At 48.8% G+C, this 16202-nt stretch overlaps 1 protein-coding gene across 4 annotated transcripts in view; it reads left to right on the top strand.

Moving 5' to 3' along the window:
• APOB (apolipoprotein B) overlaps positions 1-15942 on the top strand; it is a 39999-nt gene extending 24057 nt beyond the window's left edge. For 2 of the 4 annotated variants that reach the window (XM_072649945.1, XM_072649911.1), the window contains exons 26-29: positions 3026-10519; positions 11479-11593; positions 11816-11999; positions 13936-15942. In XM_072649945.1, coding sequence (XP_072506046.1) covers positions 3026-10519; positions 11479-11593; positions 11816-11999; positions 13936-15516 — 9374 coding nt within the window. In that variant the 3' untranslated portion in view covers positions 15517-15942. Of the gene's footprint in view, positions 1-3025; positions 10520-11478; positions 11594-11815; positions 12000-12492; positions 12570-13935 lie in introns of all 4 variants that reach the window. The other 2 variants (XM_072649964.1, XM_072649975.1) reach the window with 2 other exon arrangements.
• Positions 15943-16202: the final 260 nt, after the last annotated feature.

The following is a 16202-nucleotide window of genomic DNA, read 5'->3' as shown; positions in this document are numbered from 1 at the left end:
TCTCTCCCCCCATCTCTGTCTCTATCTGTCTGTCTCTGTCTCTGTCTCTGTCTCTGTCTCTGTCTCTGTCTCTGTCTCTCTCTGTCTGTTTCTCTGTGTGTCTCTGTGTGTTTGTCTCTCTCCCTCTCTCTCTCCCCTCTCCTCCTCCTCCTCCTTCTTCTTCCTCTTCTTCCTCTTCTTCTTCCTCTTCTTCTTCTTCTCCTTCTTCTCTCTCTTCTCTCTGTCTCTCTCTCTTCCTCTCCCCACCCCCCATCTTAGCAGGGTCATTCACAGCCCAAGTCTTCACTGGTGCCTCCAATGTCTATCTCTAGCCCTGATCTCTGTCTTGACCCCTCAGACCCCAGCCCTTGTGCCTGGCTCCCAGACCCCTCAGACGCTCCACATTCCAAGCCAAATCTCTCTGCCATTCTTTCTAAGATTCCTTGGGATTCCACGCTTTGTCTCAATCCCCTCCCACTGCCCCGAGGCCAGGACCTTTGCCTCATCTTGGTCTCCTGTCTTCCTTCTCCTCCCCAATCCAGCTGGTTCCCAGGCCTCGTCTCCACTGCCACAGCAGTGTCTGCTATGCCCACCTCTTCCTCTGGCTTCCTGCAGGCATAGCCTCCCTGCCTCCTGCCTGCAGGCTGTCCTTCATCCTGCTGTTCTCCTGGTGTTTTTTGACTCAAACCCAATCCATCGCCTGCTGTGTGGTACCCAAACACCCCTGGCACCTTCCCTTTCCAGGCCCCCCCTCCCTAATGCCCTCAAAAGGCACCTCACATTAGCCATGCCTGACATCATATCCTCTGCTTTCCTTCTGGGTGCCTGGACCACCTTGTCCCCCATCTCTGCCTGCTGAACTCCCTGCTGTTACTCAAGGCCCAGCTCTGAGGACCACCCTCCATGAAGCCTTTCCTGGCTTGCCTTATTGAAAATGAGCCTGCCTCACTCTGCCCTCCTCTATTCTGGGCAGTGGTCCTGCATTTACTATATGGCAGTTGTAGATTTGGGGGAGCACCTTGCCCTGACTAAGTCTGGTGCTCCATGAGGGCAGAATGGGGACCCAGCACCCAGCCCAGGCACATGTCCTCATAGTTTGCCGAATGAAAAGAAGGAGTGGCCTCTCCCCTTGCTCTCACTGGCTTATCATCCCCCTCTGCGTTCTCCCCACATTCTTTCTCCTTGGGGCCCAGCCCAGGGTCTGACCCACATACAGTGGGACCACATCTGACTCATGCCAGCCAAAGCAAGGCAGTGAGCATCAGCTGGCAGTCCAGGTGATGAAGATAGTACATCAAGGACCCCCATGAGAGGGTGGACTTCGGATTTGTCCCTGTCCCTGCTGATGGTGGTCTTAGACTCTCCATCTTTGAGAGAGTTTCATGATGGAGTGATGGAACATAAGAACTTCACATTTAGAGGCTTCCCTTTAATTAAAACAAGGAGGTTTTACAGAAAAGCTAGGGACAAGAACAGAACAGGATGTGACCACGTGGGCAGGGTGGAATCTGCCCTGGCAGAAGTGGCCACAGGGATGAGGTAACAGAGCCTAGACTTCCTACTAGAGTAGGAAGACATTCAAACAAACAAACAAACTTGCAGCCAGTCAAATAAGTCCCAGGATCAGTCCTGATCAGGAAGTTGGAAAAGGTCATTCTTTGTTGACCTGGGATGGTGGGGAGCTTCACTTTTCCAGCTAATGATGGTTTAACTCTTTAAGCAACCAGACTATTCCTCTTCAGAAAGCCATGCTTTCTTTCATGTAGGTTCAGCCTTCTTCCTTCAAAGCCCATCTTGGCCACTCTGGTTCTGAGCTGATCTGTGGCCCTTGGATTCCCATCTGGCCCGTGCTCAGAGCCCCCACAGCCCAGTAGAACCTACCAGAGTTTGTGCCTTCACTCCCTCACTCAACCAATCAACAGGCATTCATCATGGACCTATTAGGTGCATTTATGTGCTGGCCCATGGGGCTACATGTCCAGGGAAGGAATTAGTCCTTGCTCCCAAAGAACTCCCATTGTGAAGGACATGAGTGTCCAGAATAACCATTAGGTGGTCACTCACCAAGCTCAGGAGGGAGCACGCTGGTCAGAGGGCAAAGCTGAGCTGGGCCTGGGATCAGAGAAGGCCTGGTTATTTCTGAGCATGAGGAGGAAACTCTGGAGAGGACTTTACCTATTTATACACATGGGGCCTCCCCACCTTCTTCTTCAGCACCAAACAGCTGCCATTTCATCTTTCTTGTATGGTGCGGAGTCCTCTTTGAACACAAGTCCCTGTGTGTGATAGCACTCTCCAGAGCCGCGAAGTGAGGAAGGCTTAGCGGTCCTTACTCTATCTCTCCCCTCCTGGCACTTGCAATTTCTCCTGGATCTCAGCAGTATCTCTGTAGCTTTGCTCTTTGGCCCTCTTCTTCTTGTCCATTATAATCTAGAAAGAATTGAAGATCATTGGGGAAACCAGCCCACTCTGCCTAGTTTCGTCAGTAGCTGTCAGGTCTATACACCAGTCATCTGATGGGCTTTGGCATGAAGGCTCCTCCTCCCTCTCCCGTGGCATAAAGTGCATGGGCTTTAGGACACCTGTGGGGTTTTAAAGACCAAACAGCTGTTTGGAATTTTGTCTTTGTAGGAAGTTGTGTTCCATATGATTGAGGCTGCCAGCAGACTGGTCTCTGGATAAATCAGGTGTCACCATCTGACTGGAACGTTTTCACAAAGATTTTGGCTGGCTCACGTTGCTTGTTGCCGTGTTTGGCCGTTTCAGTCATGTCTGACTCTTCATGACTCCATTTGGGTTTTTCTTGGCAAAAGTACTGGAGTGGTTTGCTATTTCCTCCTCTAGTTCATTTTGTAGATGAGGAAACTGAGGCAAAGAGAGTTAAGTGACTGGCCCAGTGTCATCCAGCTAGGAAGTGTCTGAGGTTGGATTTGAACTCAGGCCTTCCTGACTCTGGGTCCAGTGCTCCATCCACTCTGCTACCTAGCTGCCCTGGATCAGCTTGTATGTACTTTATTTAACCAGTATCATTTCTGTTTTATCTTAGGATCTGGGGAAACAACTTATGACCACAGGAACACATTTACCTTATCCTGCGATGGATCTCTGCACCACGCGTTTCTGGATTCAAATATCAAACTCAGCCATGTAAAAAAATTAGGGAATAATCCGGCTTCCAAAGGTTTCCTAACATTTGATGCTTCCAGTGACTTGGGGCCACAGGTGGCCTTTTCTGTCCACCTGGAATCCAACAAGAAGCTTCATTTATATGTCAAAGAAATCAAAGCAGATGGTCAGCTCACAGCTTCTTCCTGGTATGCTAAGAGCTCGTATGCCTTGTCCTACCAGAGGGACGTCAGCACAGGCCAGATCACTGGAGAGTCCAATCTGAAGTTTGACTCCTCCTTCTTCCAGGCCACCAACCAGGTGATGGGCAGGTACGGGGACAAAAGTCTCTCTGTCACCTCCTCCTCCAACCTACAAGATGGCGCTGTAAAAAACACTGCTTCCTTGACTTATGAAAATAGCCAACTGACTCTGAAATCAGACACCACCGGAAAGTACTCTGACCTCGTGGCTGCCCACAAGTTGGACCTGACCTTGGCGTGGCAGAGTGCTTTGCTCCGATCTGAGCACCAGGTTGATTTTCGGACCCTGAAGGTTTTCACCCTGCTCTCAGGGTCCCTCAGTTCCCGTGGCCTTGAATTAAATGCTGACCTCTTGGGCACAGATCAAAGTAGCAGTGGAGCTCACAAGTCCACTCTAAGGATTGGACGAGATGGCGTGTCGACCAGTGCTACCACCAACCTCAAGATCCTTCCACTGATGTTTGAGAATGAGCTGAATGCTGCCCTGGGACCTCTGGGAGCATCCTGGAAGGTGACAACAAATGCACGCTACCGGGAACACAGTGCAAAATACTCTCTGGACGGAAAGGTGGCTCTCATGGAGGTAGCCCTGGGAAGTATGTACCAGGCCACGCTTCTGGGCACGGACAGCAAAAGTCTCTTCAACCTCCGAATTAACAAAGATGGGCTGACATTGTCAAATGACATGATGGGATCCTATAAAGAGAGCAAGCTGGAGCATGTGAACAGCCTGGTTATTGCTGGGTGGTCCTTGGATTTCACCTCTAAAATGGAGAATATGCTAAGCCAAAACAAACTTTATCAACAGAACTTCAATCTCCAGCTTCAACCTTACTCTCTCTTGGCTACCTTGAGCAACAACCTCAGGTACAATGCCCTGGATCTCACCAACACAGGGAAGTTGAAGCTAGAGCCACTAAAGCTAAATCTTGGGGGTAACGTGAAAGGCACCTATGGAAATGAGGAGATCAAGCACATCTACACCCTGACTTATGCGGGCCTATCTGCGAGTTACAAAACAGACACTATGGGCAAGGTGCAGGGCACAGAGCTGACCCATCGAGTCAGTGCCAACCTCGCTGGACTGGCTTCTTCCATTGACATCAACACCGCCTTCAACTCAGAGTCCGTGCGTTTCAGCAATGTCTTCCATGCCCTGATGGAGCCGTTCATGTTGGCCATGGATGCTCACACAACGGGCAATGGGCATCTGACCCTGGGCGGAAAGCATGCGGGTCAGCTCTACAGCAAATTCTTGCTGAAAGCAGAGCCTCTGGCCCTTACGTTCTCCCATGATTACAAAGCATCTTCAGACCATCAGCTCCATTCCAGGAGGAGCATCGAAACCACACTGAATCACAAAGTCAGTGCCCTGTTCACACCCTCTGAGCAGTCCAGCACCTGGAAACTGAAGGCCTTGGCCAACAAAAATGAGTACAACCATGACCTCCAGACCTACAACACCAAGGACAGGGTGGGTGTGGAGCTCAGGGCTGGGGCTGTTGCCGACCTCACTGTGCTCGACTCATACATTGAGCTGCCCTCTTTGTTCAATGAGCCCATTAATGTTATCGATGTGTTTGACTTGAGGACTGTTGCTGACAAGCCTCAGGAATTCGGTCTCACTGGAAGCATCAAGTATGACAAGAACTTGAATGTTCATGTGATCAACCTTCCATTCTTAGAGAAACTGCCGGCTTATTTTGAGAGGGTCCGAGGGGCCATTCTAGCCACCCTCCAGAACCTCCAGCAGTACCTGAAAAGAATCAATATTGACCATTATGCAAAGCAGTATCGAATGGCCTTGGATAAGTTCCCACAAGTGGTTAATGACCTTCTCGTTAACTTTAATTTGGAAGGACAAGTTATAAATGCAAAAGAGAAACTAATCGCTTTTATGGAAAATTATAAGATAACAGTTGATGATTTACAAATTTCATTAGATAATACCAAAATCAGACTCAATGAAATTGCATCTCAGTTACAGACTTATTTGATACAATTTGATCAGTATATTAAAGATAATTATGACCTACATAAATTAAAAGAATCTATTATAGAACTAATCAATGAAAAAATCAAAGAATTAAGGGTTTTTGAGGAAAACTATAAAATCCGTTATTATGTGATGAGATCAATCCAAGATGTGTATGAATTTGTTGAAAAAATCAATGTTAATAAAATCCGTCTCATGGTCTGGCTTCGAGTTCAAATCCTTGAGAAACTGAAGCAGTTGAACCAGCAGATTCAGAATATTGATTTCCAGTCCTGGGCTGATTGGCTGAAAGGGCAAGTTGAGAACATTGATGTCAGAGTGTATATAGAATTCTTGAGAACATCCTTGCCAATTCAAGAATTAAACAATATTGTTGAGTATATCAAAGAGATTGTCATGAATCTTTTAGAAGATTATGAGGTGGCTGACAAGATCAATGCTTTCCGAGCTAAAATTCATGAGCTCATTCGTAAGTATGAAGTACACAAACGGGTCCAGGTCCTGATGGATAAATTAGTCCAATTGGCCAACCAGTACAAGCTGAAAGAAACCACTCAGAAACTGACCAACTCCCTGAAAAAATTGGAAATCAAAGCCTACTTTGAGAAGCTGCGTACCTTTGTTGATAAGGCTGTCAAGAAAGCCCAGAATGCTAAGTTTGAGCAACTGATTGATGAAGTAAACAAACTCCTTGACCTCTTGGTAAAGACATTACAATCTTTTGATTACAATCAGTTTGTCGATGAAGCCAACAAGATGATCCATGAGCTGATCCAGAAAATCAATGAAGAACTCCGGGCTCTGGAGCTGCCACAGAAAATTGAGGCTGCCAAATTGTATGCAACAGAGGTCAGAGCCACGCTCGCTGACTACCTGGACAAGATCAAAGACAGCCAGCTTACAGTGATTGCTGACTGGTTCTGGGATGTCATGAGCTCTATTTCTGTAAGTGACATCAAAGGGAGATTTCAGGAAATCCTCGAAGACACGCGAGATCGACTCTACCAATTGGACATTCAGAAGGAAATCCATCGTGGCCTGCAAACCATCAGCCAGGTTTACAACACCCTCGTCACCTATATTGTGGATTGGTGGTTGCTGATAGCCAAAGAGCTAACTGATTTTGCTGAGCAATACCACATCCAAGATTGGGCTGAGAGCTTGAAAAGGCTGGTAGAGCATGGCTTTACAGTCCCTGAGATTAAAACGGCCCTTGGCACCATGCCAGCCTTTGAGGTCAGTCTCCAATCTCTGCAAGGAGCCACCTTTCAGACTCCCGATTTCATCGTTCCCCTTACAGACCTTAGGATCCCTTCTGTTCAGATCAACATAAAGAAATTGAAAGAAATAAGGGTTGCATCCCAGTTTGTCACCCCAGAATTTTCCATCCTCAGCACCTTTGTGGTTCCATCCTTTACAATTGACCTCATAGAAATCAAACTCAAGATCATTAGGACCATTGACCAGATCATGTCCAGTGAATTCCGGTGGCCCCTGCCAGAAATCTCTCTGCAGGATTTGAAGGTGAAGGACACACTTCTTGCCGCACTCACCCTACCAGACTTCCATCTCCCAGAGATGACCATCCCAGAGATCATGATTCCAAAGCTCAACCTAAATGAATTTCATGTTCCTGATATTCAGATCCCAGAATTTCAGCTTCCTCATATCCCCTACACAGTCGTCATCCCAACCTTTGGCAAAGTGTCTGCTACTTTAAAAATTACATCTCCCTTTTTCACTCTGGATGCTGCCGGGTTCATTGAGAATACAACTATCTCAGAAAGGAGCCCTGAGATTTTAGCCTCCCTGACTGCTGAAGGACAATCCACAGTGGACCTCCTGGCTTTCACTTTTCAAGCTGATGCACACCTCTCAGTCCCTGAAATGGAAAAGCTGATTTTGAAGGAATCTCTAGAGTTATCCAGCAAGTACCTGAAGGCAAAGCATGACAGTGAGATGGTGTTTTGGGAAACTTCCATCCTTTGGAGAGCAAACACTCTGGCCAGTATCCACACAGACAAGAACACAGTGGAGCTGGTCAACATCCTGTCTCTCAAGCTAGAGAAGCAAGTGACCTTTGACAGTAACACGAAATATTCTCATAAACTGAACCTTCCTCAAGGGGACTTTTCAAGCCAGATGAATCTGCATCACGAGTTGAGGATGCTGCTGGTGCTGGAGCGTGTGGCAATGACTTCCACTGGGATGGGGTCATGGAAATGGGCCTTCCCTCACTTCTCAGATGAGGGGGTACACAAGTCCCTGCTTAATTTCACTGTAGAAGGACCAGTGGTTTCATTGGACTTGTCTAACACCATCAGCAGCAAACACCTCAAAGTCAACCAAAAACTGTCCTCTGAATCTGGCTTCCTTGATTTTGCCAAATTGGAAATCCAGTCTGACATTCAGTCCCAGCACGTGGGCCAGAGCGTGTTGAATGTTCGAGGCTCAGGGACGCTGGAAGAGATGAAAGCAGTGCTCATAGGCACCCACAACGCTCTCTTGAATGGCAGAGTTACTGGAACCCTGAAAAACTCTCTGTACTTCGTCGTGGTGCCATTTCAGGTGGATGCAGAAGTAAACAATGAAGGCAATGTGAAGGTGAGCTTTCCCCTGAAGTTGACTGGAAAGATTGATTTCCTCAACAACTATGCTCTGGTTCTGAGCTGCTATGTGCAGCAAGTCAATTGGCAATCAGGTGCCAGGTTCAATCAGTACAGATACAGTCAGAATTTCTCTGCAGGAAACTACGAGAACAGCCTGGAAGCTCACTTGAGCATGAATGGGGAAGCCAACCTGGACTTCTTAAACATTCCTCTTACAATTCCTGAAATGACTCTGCCTTATACCAAAGTCATGACTCCCCCGCTGAGAGACTTCTCCTTGTGGGAAAGGACAGGCTTGAAGGACTTCCTAAAAACCACCAAGCAATCCTTTGACTTGAGTGTCAACGCTCAGTACAAAAAGAACACAGACAGGCATTTCATTCCATTCCCCCTTGGAGCTGTTTACGATGTCCTCAGTCCAGACATCAGTGCTGTCCATCACCACTTTGAGAAAGGCAGGGACAAAATGTTGGATTTCCTAACAAAGTCATATAATAAGGCAAAGGTCAAGTTTGACAAGTACAAAGTGGAAACCTCCCTCGACAAACTCCCTAGGACCATAAGGATTCCAGGCTACTACATCCCATTTGTCAACATTGTAGTCTCCCCATTCACAGCAGAGATGCCAACAATTGGCTACATGGTGCCCAAAGAGATGAGCACCCCTGGTTTCACCATCCCTGGTATCGGCTTCTCCTTGCCATCTTACACCTTCGTCCTGCCATCCCTTGAGTTCCCAGTGCTTCACTTGCCCACAAGCCTCCAAAAGCTCACCCTCCCAGACTTTGAGATTCCGCGGCCATCAGACCACATCCCAATCCCAGCCCTGGGGAACTTCACGTATGGTTTTTCCTTCAAGTCCAGTGTTATCACACTGAACACAAATGTGGGCCTGCACAATCACTCAGATATTGTCGCTCATTTCAGGTCATCCTCCTTCTCCGTCATCGATGCTTTGCAGTATAAGTTAGATGGGACAACTAGTTTGACCAGGAAAAGGGGCCTAAAGCTAGCCACAGCTCTCTCTCTGAATAACAGATTTGTGGAAGGGAATCATGACAGCACCATCAGCCTGACCAAGAAGAACATGGAAGCGTCTGTGAGCACCATGGCCAAAGTCCAGTGTCCAGTCTTGAGAGTGAATCTCCAGCAGGAGCTCAGTGGGAACACCAAGTCCAAGCCCATGATCTCTTCCTCCATCAAGCTAAAGTATGACTTTAACTCTGCCCAGTTGCAGAGCAGCGCCAAAGGAAATGTGGACCACAAGCTCACCGTAGAAAGCTTCGCCCCTTACTTGGCCATTGAGACAGACACCAAAGGCAGCATGAGTGGTTTAGTCCTTTCCCAAAAGTATTCTGGGACTGTGTCCAGTGAGGTCCATTCCTACTTGGATACCAAGAGCATGCGCTCCTCAGCGAAGCTCGAAGGGGCCTCCAAAGTGAATGGCGTCTGGGATGTGGAGGCAAAGGAAAGCTTTGCTGGGGAGGCTTCTGAGGGGCACTTCTACATTGTCTGGGAACACAGAGGGAAAAACCAACTACAGCTGAGGAGGGGGTTTTCCACAAACGGGGAGCAGAATAGTAAAGTGTCGTTAGAGTTGGCCCCATGGAAGGCATCCAGTGTGATTCAGCTGCATGTCAGTCAGCCCAGTTCTCTCTTCAAGAAGGCCTCCCTTGGCCAGCTGGTAACCTTAACTGCCAGCCTCAAGGACCAGCGGGCCAGCTGGAAAGGTGAGGGCCACATTCAGACAACATCTCTCAGTCACAACCTCCAGCTTTCTAATGACCCAACTGCAATCCGTCTGGACGTGACCAGCTCCTTAGAAGGCTACATGTCCTTCCTGAGAGACATTCTCCTGCCAGTTTATGATAGGAGTCTGTGGGACATCCTGAAGCTGGATGTGACCACCAGTGCTGACAAGAAACAGCATCTCCACATTTCCAGTGCCCTTGTTTATACCAAAAGTAACCATGGCTCCTGGTTTTCCATCCCTGTGAAAGAAACAGCTGATGAATTCATCATCTCTGGACCAGAACTGAAGTCACTGCTCACACCATCGGCCAGCCTTGGAAGTGGCTCCATGAGGTTGGCCAAGAAGACTAGCATGGCACCATTTGTCCTCAGTCTACCATCACTGCCCCAAGTAAAATTCCCCAGAGTGGAAGTGTCCACAGAATACTCTGCATCAGAAGGGTCCACGCTTCCCTTCTTTGGGGTGACTGTGCCTGAGTTCCAGATAACCTTGTCTCCATTCACTCTTCCCAAGAAGCTTCCCCTTGCCGGGGCTGTCCTGAATCTCAATGAAGTAGCTAAAAAAATTGCAGACTCTGACCTGCCAAGCATCACCATGTCTGAGCAGAGCATCAGGGTCCCAACACTGACCTTCTGGCTACCTGCTGGGATCTTCCTGCCTTCCTTTGGAGCACTGGCTGGAGACTTCCAAGTGGCATCACCAGTCTACAACACCTCCTGGAGTGCCAGCCTGAAGAAGAAAGAAGACCATGTGGAGACAATGCTTGATGCCACGTGTAGCAGCACAGTGCAGCTGCTGGAGTATGATCTCAAATGTAAGAACAAGGTTTACTCTCTCTCCTCTGAGCCAGGGGTCCCCACAGGGTGAGCCAGGAAGGAATCATGCACCCAGATGGCAGTATCTCAGAATTAAGGAAAGTCCTTGACAAAAACCAGTTGAAAAACAACACAGCCAAAAGATACCTTTGGAACAGGTTGGTTTTTGTAGTAATAAATATCTCCTAGAGGTTTAAGTGAACTGGACATCCATCCGGTGTCTGGCCCACGCACTCTAACTAGGCCTAGTTGCCATAGAATGATAAGTTGGATTTTTTTTTCCCACTATCCCAGGTTCATTGGGTTTTATAAGGACGAGTTAGCTTATTAAGCAAACATCAGCCATTCGTGTGCCCCTGGTGGCGAGAACTGGCTCTGAGAAGCTGCCGCCTCCTCTGCGTGCAGATGCTGCAGACACAGCTCTCCTCAGGGGCAGAAAGTGTGACTGGGCAGGGCAACCCTACCAGGGTTTTCCTCAGAGAAAACTGAGTCCAGACAAGCCATTTCCCAGACCAGGCCTGGGAACATTCAAGAAACAGTTTGGTTTGGTTTGGTTTTTATAAAAAATCTCTTGTTTTTCCAAAATTGTGGCAATTTCATCTCACCAGGTGGAAATTTTTAAAAAATATCTCATTATCATTATATCAATAGCTGCCACTTACACAGTGCTTTCAAGTCTGCAAAGCACTTTACAAATATTTTCCCATTTGGTCCTCACAAGCACCCTGGGAAGGAGGTCATTATCTTTATTTTACACACGAGGGAACAGGCAGCCAAGAGTGGAGGGTGTTCCCGCCAGCAAGTGTGTGAGGCTGGACTGGAACACAGGTCTGTCTGACTCCAGGCCCAGTAGTCTATGCGTGGGGGTGCCCCCAGCTGAATTCTCACCTGTTGGGTCAGTGCATCTTCAGCGATCTCCCTTACTAACCTGGAGAACTGCACAATCTCTCTCCCACAGATGGGGCCACATATGCTTTCGAAGATGGTGCCTTGGTGGGGAAAGTGTCCGGTACGTTCTCCCACCCAGTACTGAGTGCTGAGTATGAAGATAGCTTCAGGGCTCAGGGCCTTGAGTAAGTATGAACTCTTGTAAAGGAGACAGGATTTGGTTCAGAATATATGTAAAATGTCAATCCAAAGGAGGCACCAGGCACTTCTAGGTTGGGGGGTGGGGGGCATTGGCCCCTGTGGGGATGAAAAGAGGTGGGGTCTGCTGAGCTGAGCCCTGGCAGGGCAGGAGGGAGCAGGCCAAGTCCCAACATCATAAGTGGTTGAGGACAGACCTTACTTTTCAGAATCTTGGAGGAAAGCGCCACCCTCAATGTCACCAGCCCCACATTCACCGATGTCCTCATGAACTACCAGAAACGCAGAGGCAGCTTCTCCCTGATGATCTCCTCTCCCCCCATTGGCACCCTGGTCCTGGATTCCCAGAAAAGCTCCCAAGTTCTTCAAGAAAAGATATACTACCATCCTAAGGTGAGGGCCCCTGGACATAGCAGAGGCTGTATAGTGGGCAAAGGGCCCCTGGAATGCCCCACAGAGCCAGAAACATTGGGGTCTGGGGGCCCAAAATGACTATTTTCTGGAGACTGAGGTAGGTTAATCTGTTTTGTCCTCAGGAGTCATTATTTTATTGATGAAGCCAAGTATGGGTTGGCTTTGTGCCTCCTTGGACAGCCACCCCAGCCAAGCCTGCTAGGGACAGCCCCACCCCGAGGTTCCAGGCTCCAAAGCCCCATTCCCAACCAAGGCAAACGGAATCGCCAGATTTCTGGCCTGACTGGGAAGGAGGAGATCATACCAGAGGTTATCAGTCCAGTTCCTTCCTTCCCAGTTTTACTTAAGAGAAAACCGAGGCCCACCAGGAAAGTAGCTAAGGTTTCACAGGCAGTAAAGGAACAAGTCAGAATTGGAACCCAGGGCCTCTGCCTCTGCCTCAGGGCATAACACCCTCCCTGTTGCCAAACAGGAACAGGAAGAATTAGCTGAAAAGAGGTCATTGGACCCTTGATGGGCAGTTGCTTTCTGAAGCTTATCAGAACTTTGGTGAGACTGGGCCCTTCTCCTTCCCAAGTCGTTCCCTTCCCCCCTCTGACTGTTCCCTCCATGCCTCCCTTTCCTCTCCTTTTCCAGATGTCCTTTGTCCCTCCCTCTATTTAGAAAAGCCCCAAATGGCAAAGGTGGGCAGCGCCCGCCCTCGACTGGGTCTTGGCTCCAGTGAACTCGGGCAGGCAGGCTTGTCCTACCTCTCCGTCCTGCCCTCCCCTGAGGCCATCTCCCCCAGCAGATAAAAGTTGTGCCAGGTCTGTCACAGGAAGGAGGTGGGATGGAGACGGCCACCCCACCTCGGTGATGTGGAGCTCTGGCAGAGTCATCTCACCTCATTTATCGCAGGAGGTGTTGGGTCGGATGAACTCGAGCATCCACCACTTCAGCTGCATCTGTCTCCTTCTTTGCAGAGGAGAATTTGGGGACGAAATTAAGTGCCAAGTTCTCAGAGCAGTCTAGGCATCAGCGTGCAATTATTATGCACCTATTGTGTGTAGACCCTTGGCAGGAGCCAGAGATACAAGGACACAAAAGGAAGCAGCACTTGCCCTCCCACAGCTTATTTTCCACTCATGTCCCTAGATAAGGGCACACAGTATAAATAAAAAATCATTTTGAGAGGGAGGACGCTGACGGCTGTGGAGACCAGGAAGGGTTGCTGGCCACAGGGGCTGCTTGTATTGACTCTAGAAGGGAGTTGGGAATTCTGGGCAGTGGGCAGAAGAAAGAGACAGCCAGGGAGGAGAGATGGTCTCATGTGGGAAGAATCCCAGAATTGTAGAGAAGTCGGGAAATCAGAGGGAGGAAGCTGGGAAAGAGGGGAGGGGTAGGTGGTGGAGGGAGTTCAGAGCCAAGAAGAACTTTTTGTTTTTGCTCCAGGAGGCAAGAGGGAGTCACTGGGGGGGGGGGGGGGGGGGTGAAGTTCTCAGGCCTGTACTTTAGGAAAATCCCTTTGGTGGCTGAATGAAGTATGGACTTGATGGGGGAGGGACCCAAAGCAGGCAGATCCCTCAGCAGCTGCTGCCATAGTCCAGGCATGAAGTGATGAAGGTCAGCACCAGGGTGGGGCAGAGTCAGAGGGGACGAGGGGACTGGGTAGGAGATGAGGACCCCTTTGCATCAGCAACTTGTGATTTATGGATGAAGGGTATAAATGATGGCCATCACGAAGAGGAATCAGGTAGATGGAATTGTCTGAAAAAGAAATAGAGATGTATGAAAATGCCAATGGAACATTAAGTGCCAAATTTCATTTGGAAACATTAGAAATGAGTCGAGCCTCTTTGGAAGTCAGGATGAAATTCCAAAAATGTAGTTGGCGGTTAACAGGAGCCCCTCCTTTTGCCCTGTTTTCTTGGCTCAGGTCTCTCCTGAAAGGAAGTTGGACCTGGTGGAGATGGTGATGTCCCAACAGAGTCCTGATATCCTTCAGCTCAGTGTTACCTGGAATGAGGAGGCCACCTCTGAGCTGGCCCAGACCCTGAGAGCCACCTGGCCCAGGGCAGCAGAAACCCTCTACCACTATGTGGACAAGTGTCACCGGGAGCAGATGGGCATGGACATTGGCAGCACTTCCACCAAGCTGCAAAGGCTCCTCCAGAAGAGAGCTGATGAAGCTTATCATGGGGCCCTGAACCGGATAGATGAGGTGGACTTTGCGCTGCGCCAGGCTGTCAGCAAGGCCGCTGGCACATTCCAGCAGTGGGAGGACAGCACCCAGCATCTCTACCAGGTGCAACAAGTCAACCTCTGGGATCTGAAGAACAAGGCCTTTGACGGGGCACTGAGGCTCACACAGGAATATCACAAGAAAACCCTGCCGCTGATGGACTCCGGTATTGAGCTGCTGAAGGTCAGCCGATTCCAGCTGCCAGGGCAGGCTGACCAGTACACAGGTGAGGAGATCTACTCCATGGTCCTACAGCAGGCCGGGAAAGCCTTGTCCCGAGCTTGTTCCAGAGTCCATCGAGCATTAGAAGCACTGATTTCCTACATAAAGGATCTAGATGAGAAGGTAGCCTTCCTGGACCTCCGAAAGCAGCTTGTAGAACTTGGAGAGAGTCTGGAGGCTTTTTCTGAGAATGTCCAACACAGACTCAATTTGCTTCAGGAAGTTAAGTTTTCAGACATTCTGATTTCCCTGCGGTCATTCACTGACCAAGTTTTCCAACACATAGAAGAAAGTCTCAAAATTTTAAAGGAGAAGACGTTCGCTTCTCTCAAAAATGAATTCCTGGACATTGTTGGCTTCATTTCCGAGCTCACCCCACAGGTACTTATATACCTGCAAGATAATCTCCAGCATCTGCATTCATTTGTTCTGACCCAATTTCAGGAAATTTCTAGAAAATTAGGCCAGTTCCAAGACTGGGTGAAGACACTTCGGGAAGAATATTTTGACCCAAATGTCATTGGATGGACAGTGAAATACTATGAAATTGAAGACAAGTTCATCCATTTGGTTCAAAAACTCATAGATGCCCTGAAGGATTTCCAGTCTGAAGTCTTTGAGGGTTTTCTCACCTGGGTTTCCAAAGTGACCGATGAAGTAGAAAGGCTCACCAACACAAATGTCCAGGAGTACCTTGCCCTCCTCCGTGATGCTGATGGGAAAGGAAAAGAGAGGCTCCGTGAGGTCTCCATGGCAGCCCAGGAAAGGATCAGTGGGTGGACCACAATAGCCAAGAGGAAAGCTGCGGAGTATCACCAGCAGCTCATAGGCCAGCTGCAAGATGCCTCAGGCAGGCTTGCTCAGGCTACGCAGTGGGCCACTGACAAGGTCTCAAGGCTCATCAGCCTCTCTGTCCAAGGCTACCAAGCCTTCCTCAAGTATGTGGCTGAGCTTCTGCACAGCATAGGAGGGTCAACCACCAGAAGTCTGAACACCTACATTCAGGTCCATCCAGAGCAGCTGACCATCATTGTGCCCTACCCTTTTCTCTAGCACCAATTCACCAAAGAGCCCAAACTACAGGGCAGTGTCCTTGGGAAGACCTTCAGGGACCCACATGAGAGAACTCCAAAAGGAAGACCAGGAGAGAATTCCTGATCCACCCCATGCCAATGGCCAGCTCACTGGGCAGCCAATTGCTGAACAGATGAAGCAAATGGATACCTGAGTCACCTGTTCTTGTAGTGTATTCAAAGATGGTGCCACTCACTCTGTGAGAGTTTGGAGTCCATGGGTCTCCTACTTAGGAAGGACTCTCTTTATCCAAGGTCATGAAATTGGAATGGTTACAGGTGCTGTTAATCAGGATGTCTGAATTTGGTGGAGCTGTGGCTTTGTAAGAGGGAGAGGAAGAATGAAAATTATAATCTGAGTTATTTTGCTGGACTTGGAAAATACAAATAAATGAATTGTTTGTTACATCTTCTTAAGCTGAGTGATTAGTCTCTCATAAGCTACCGAGAGCTCTCTCCTGGAGAGGCATTAAGAAGCATTGACACATTTTCAGCAGTAACATGCCCTGATCTCATCCTTAGAAAGATCAGCTAACCCTAACCCTGCCAGGCATGACATGGCTCTCCATGGTGTTGGGGTCAGCAGCAGTCTTGGAAGGGCTCCCATGAAACTTTCCTTTCCCCCATCTCAGCCTCCCAACTCCAGAATCTTGGAGACAACTTCTA

Source organism: Notamacropus eugenii, chromosome 1 (genome assembly GCF_028372415.1).
Source record: "Notamacropus eugenii isolate mMacEug1 chromosome 1, mMacEug1.pri_v2, whole genome shotgun sequence".
Taxonomy (NCBI): Eukaryota; Metazoa; Chordata; class Mammalia; order Diprotodontia; family Macropodidae; genus Notamacropus; species Notamacropus eugenii.
The sequence above is the reverse complement of the archived record's forward strand: the minus strand, read 5'-3'. Positions and strand labels throughout refer to the sequence as shown.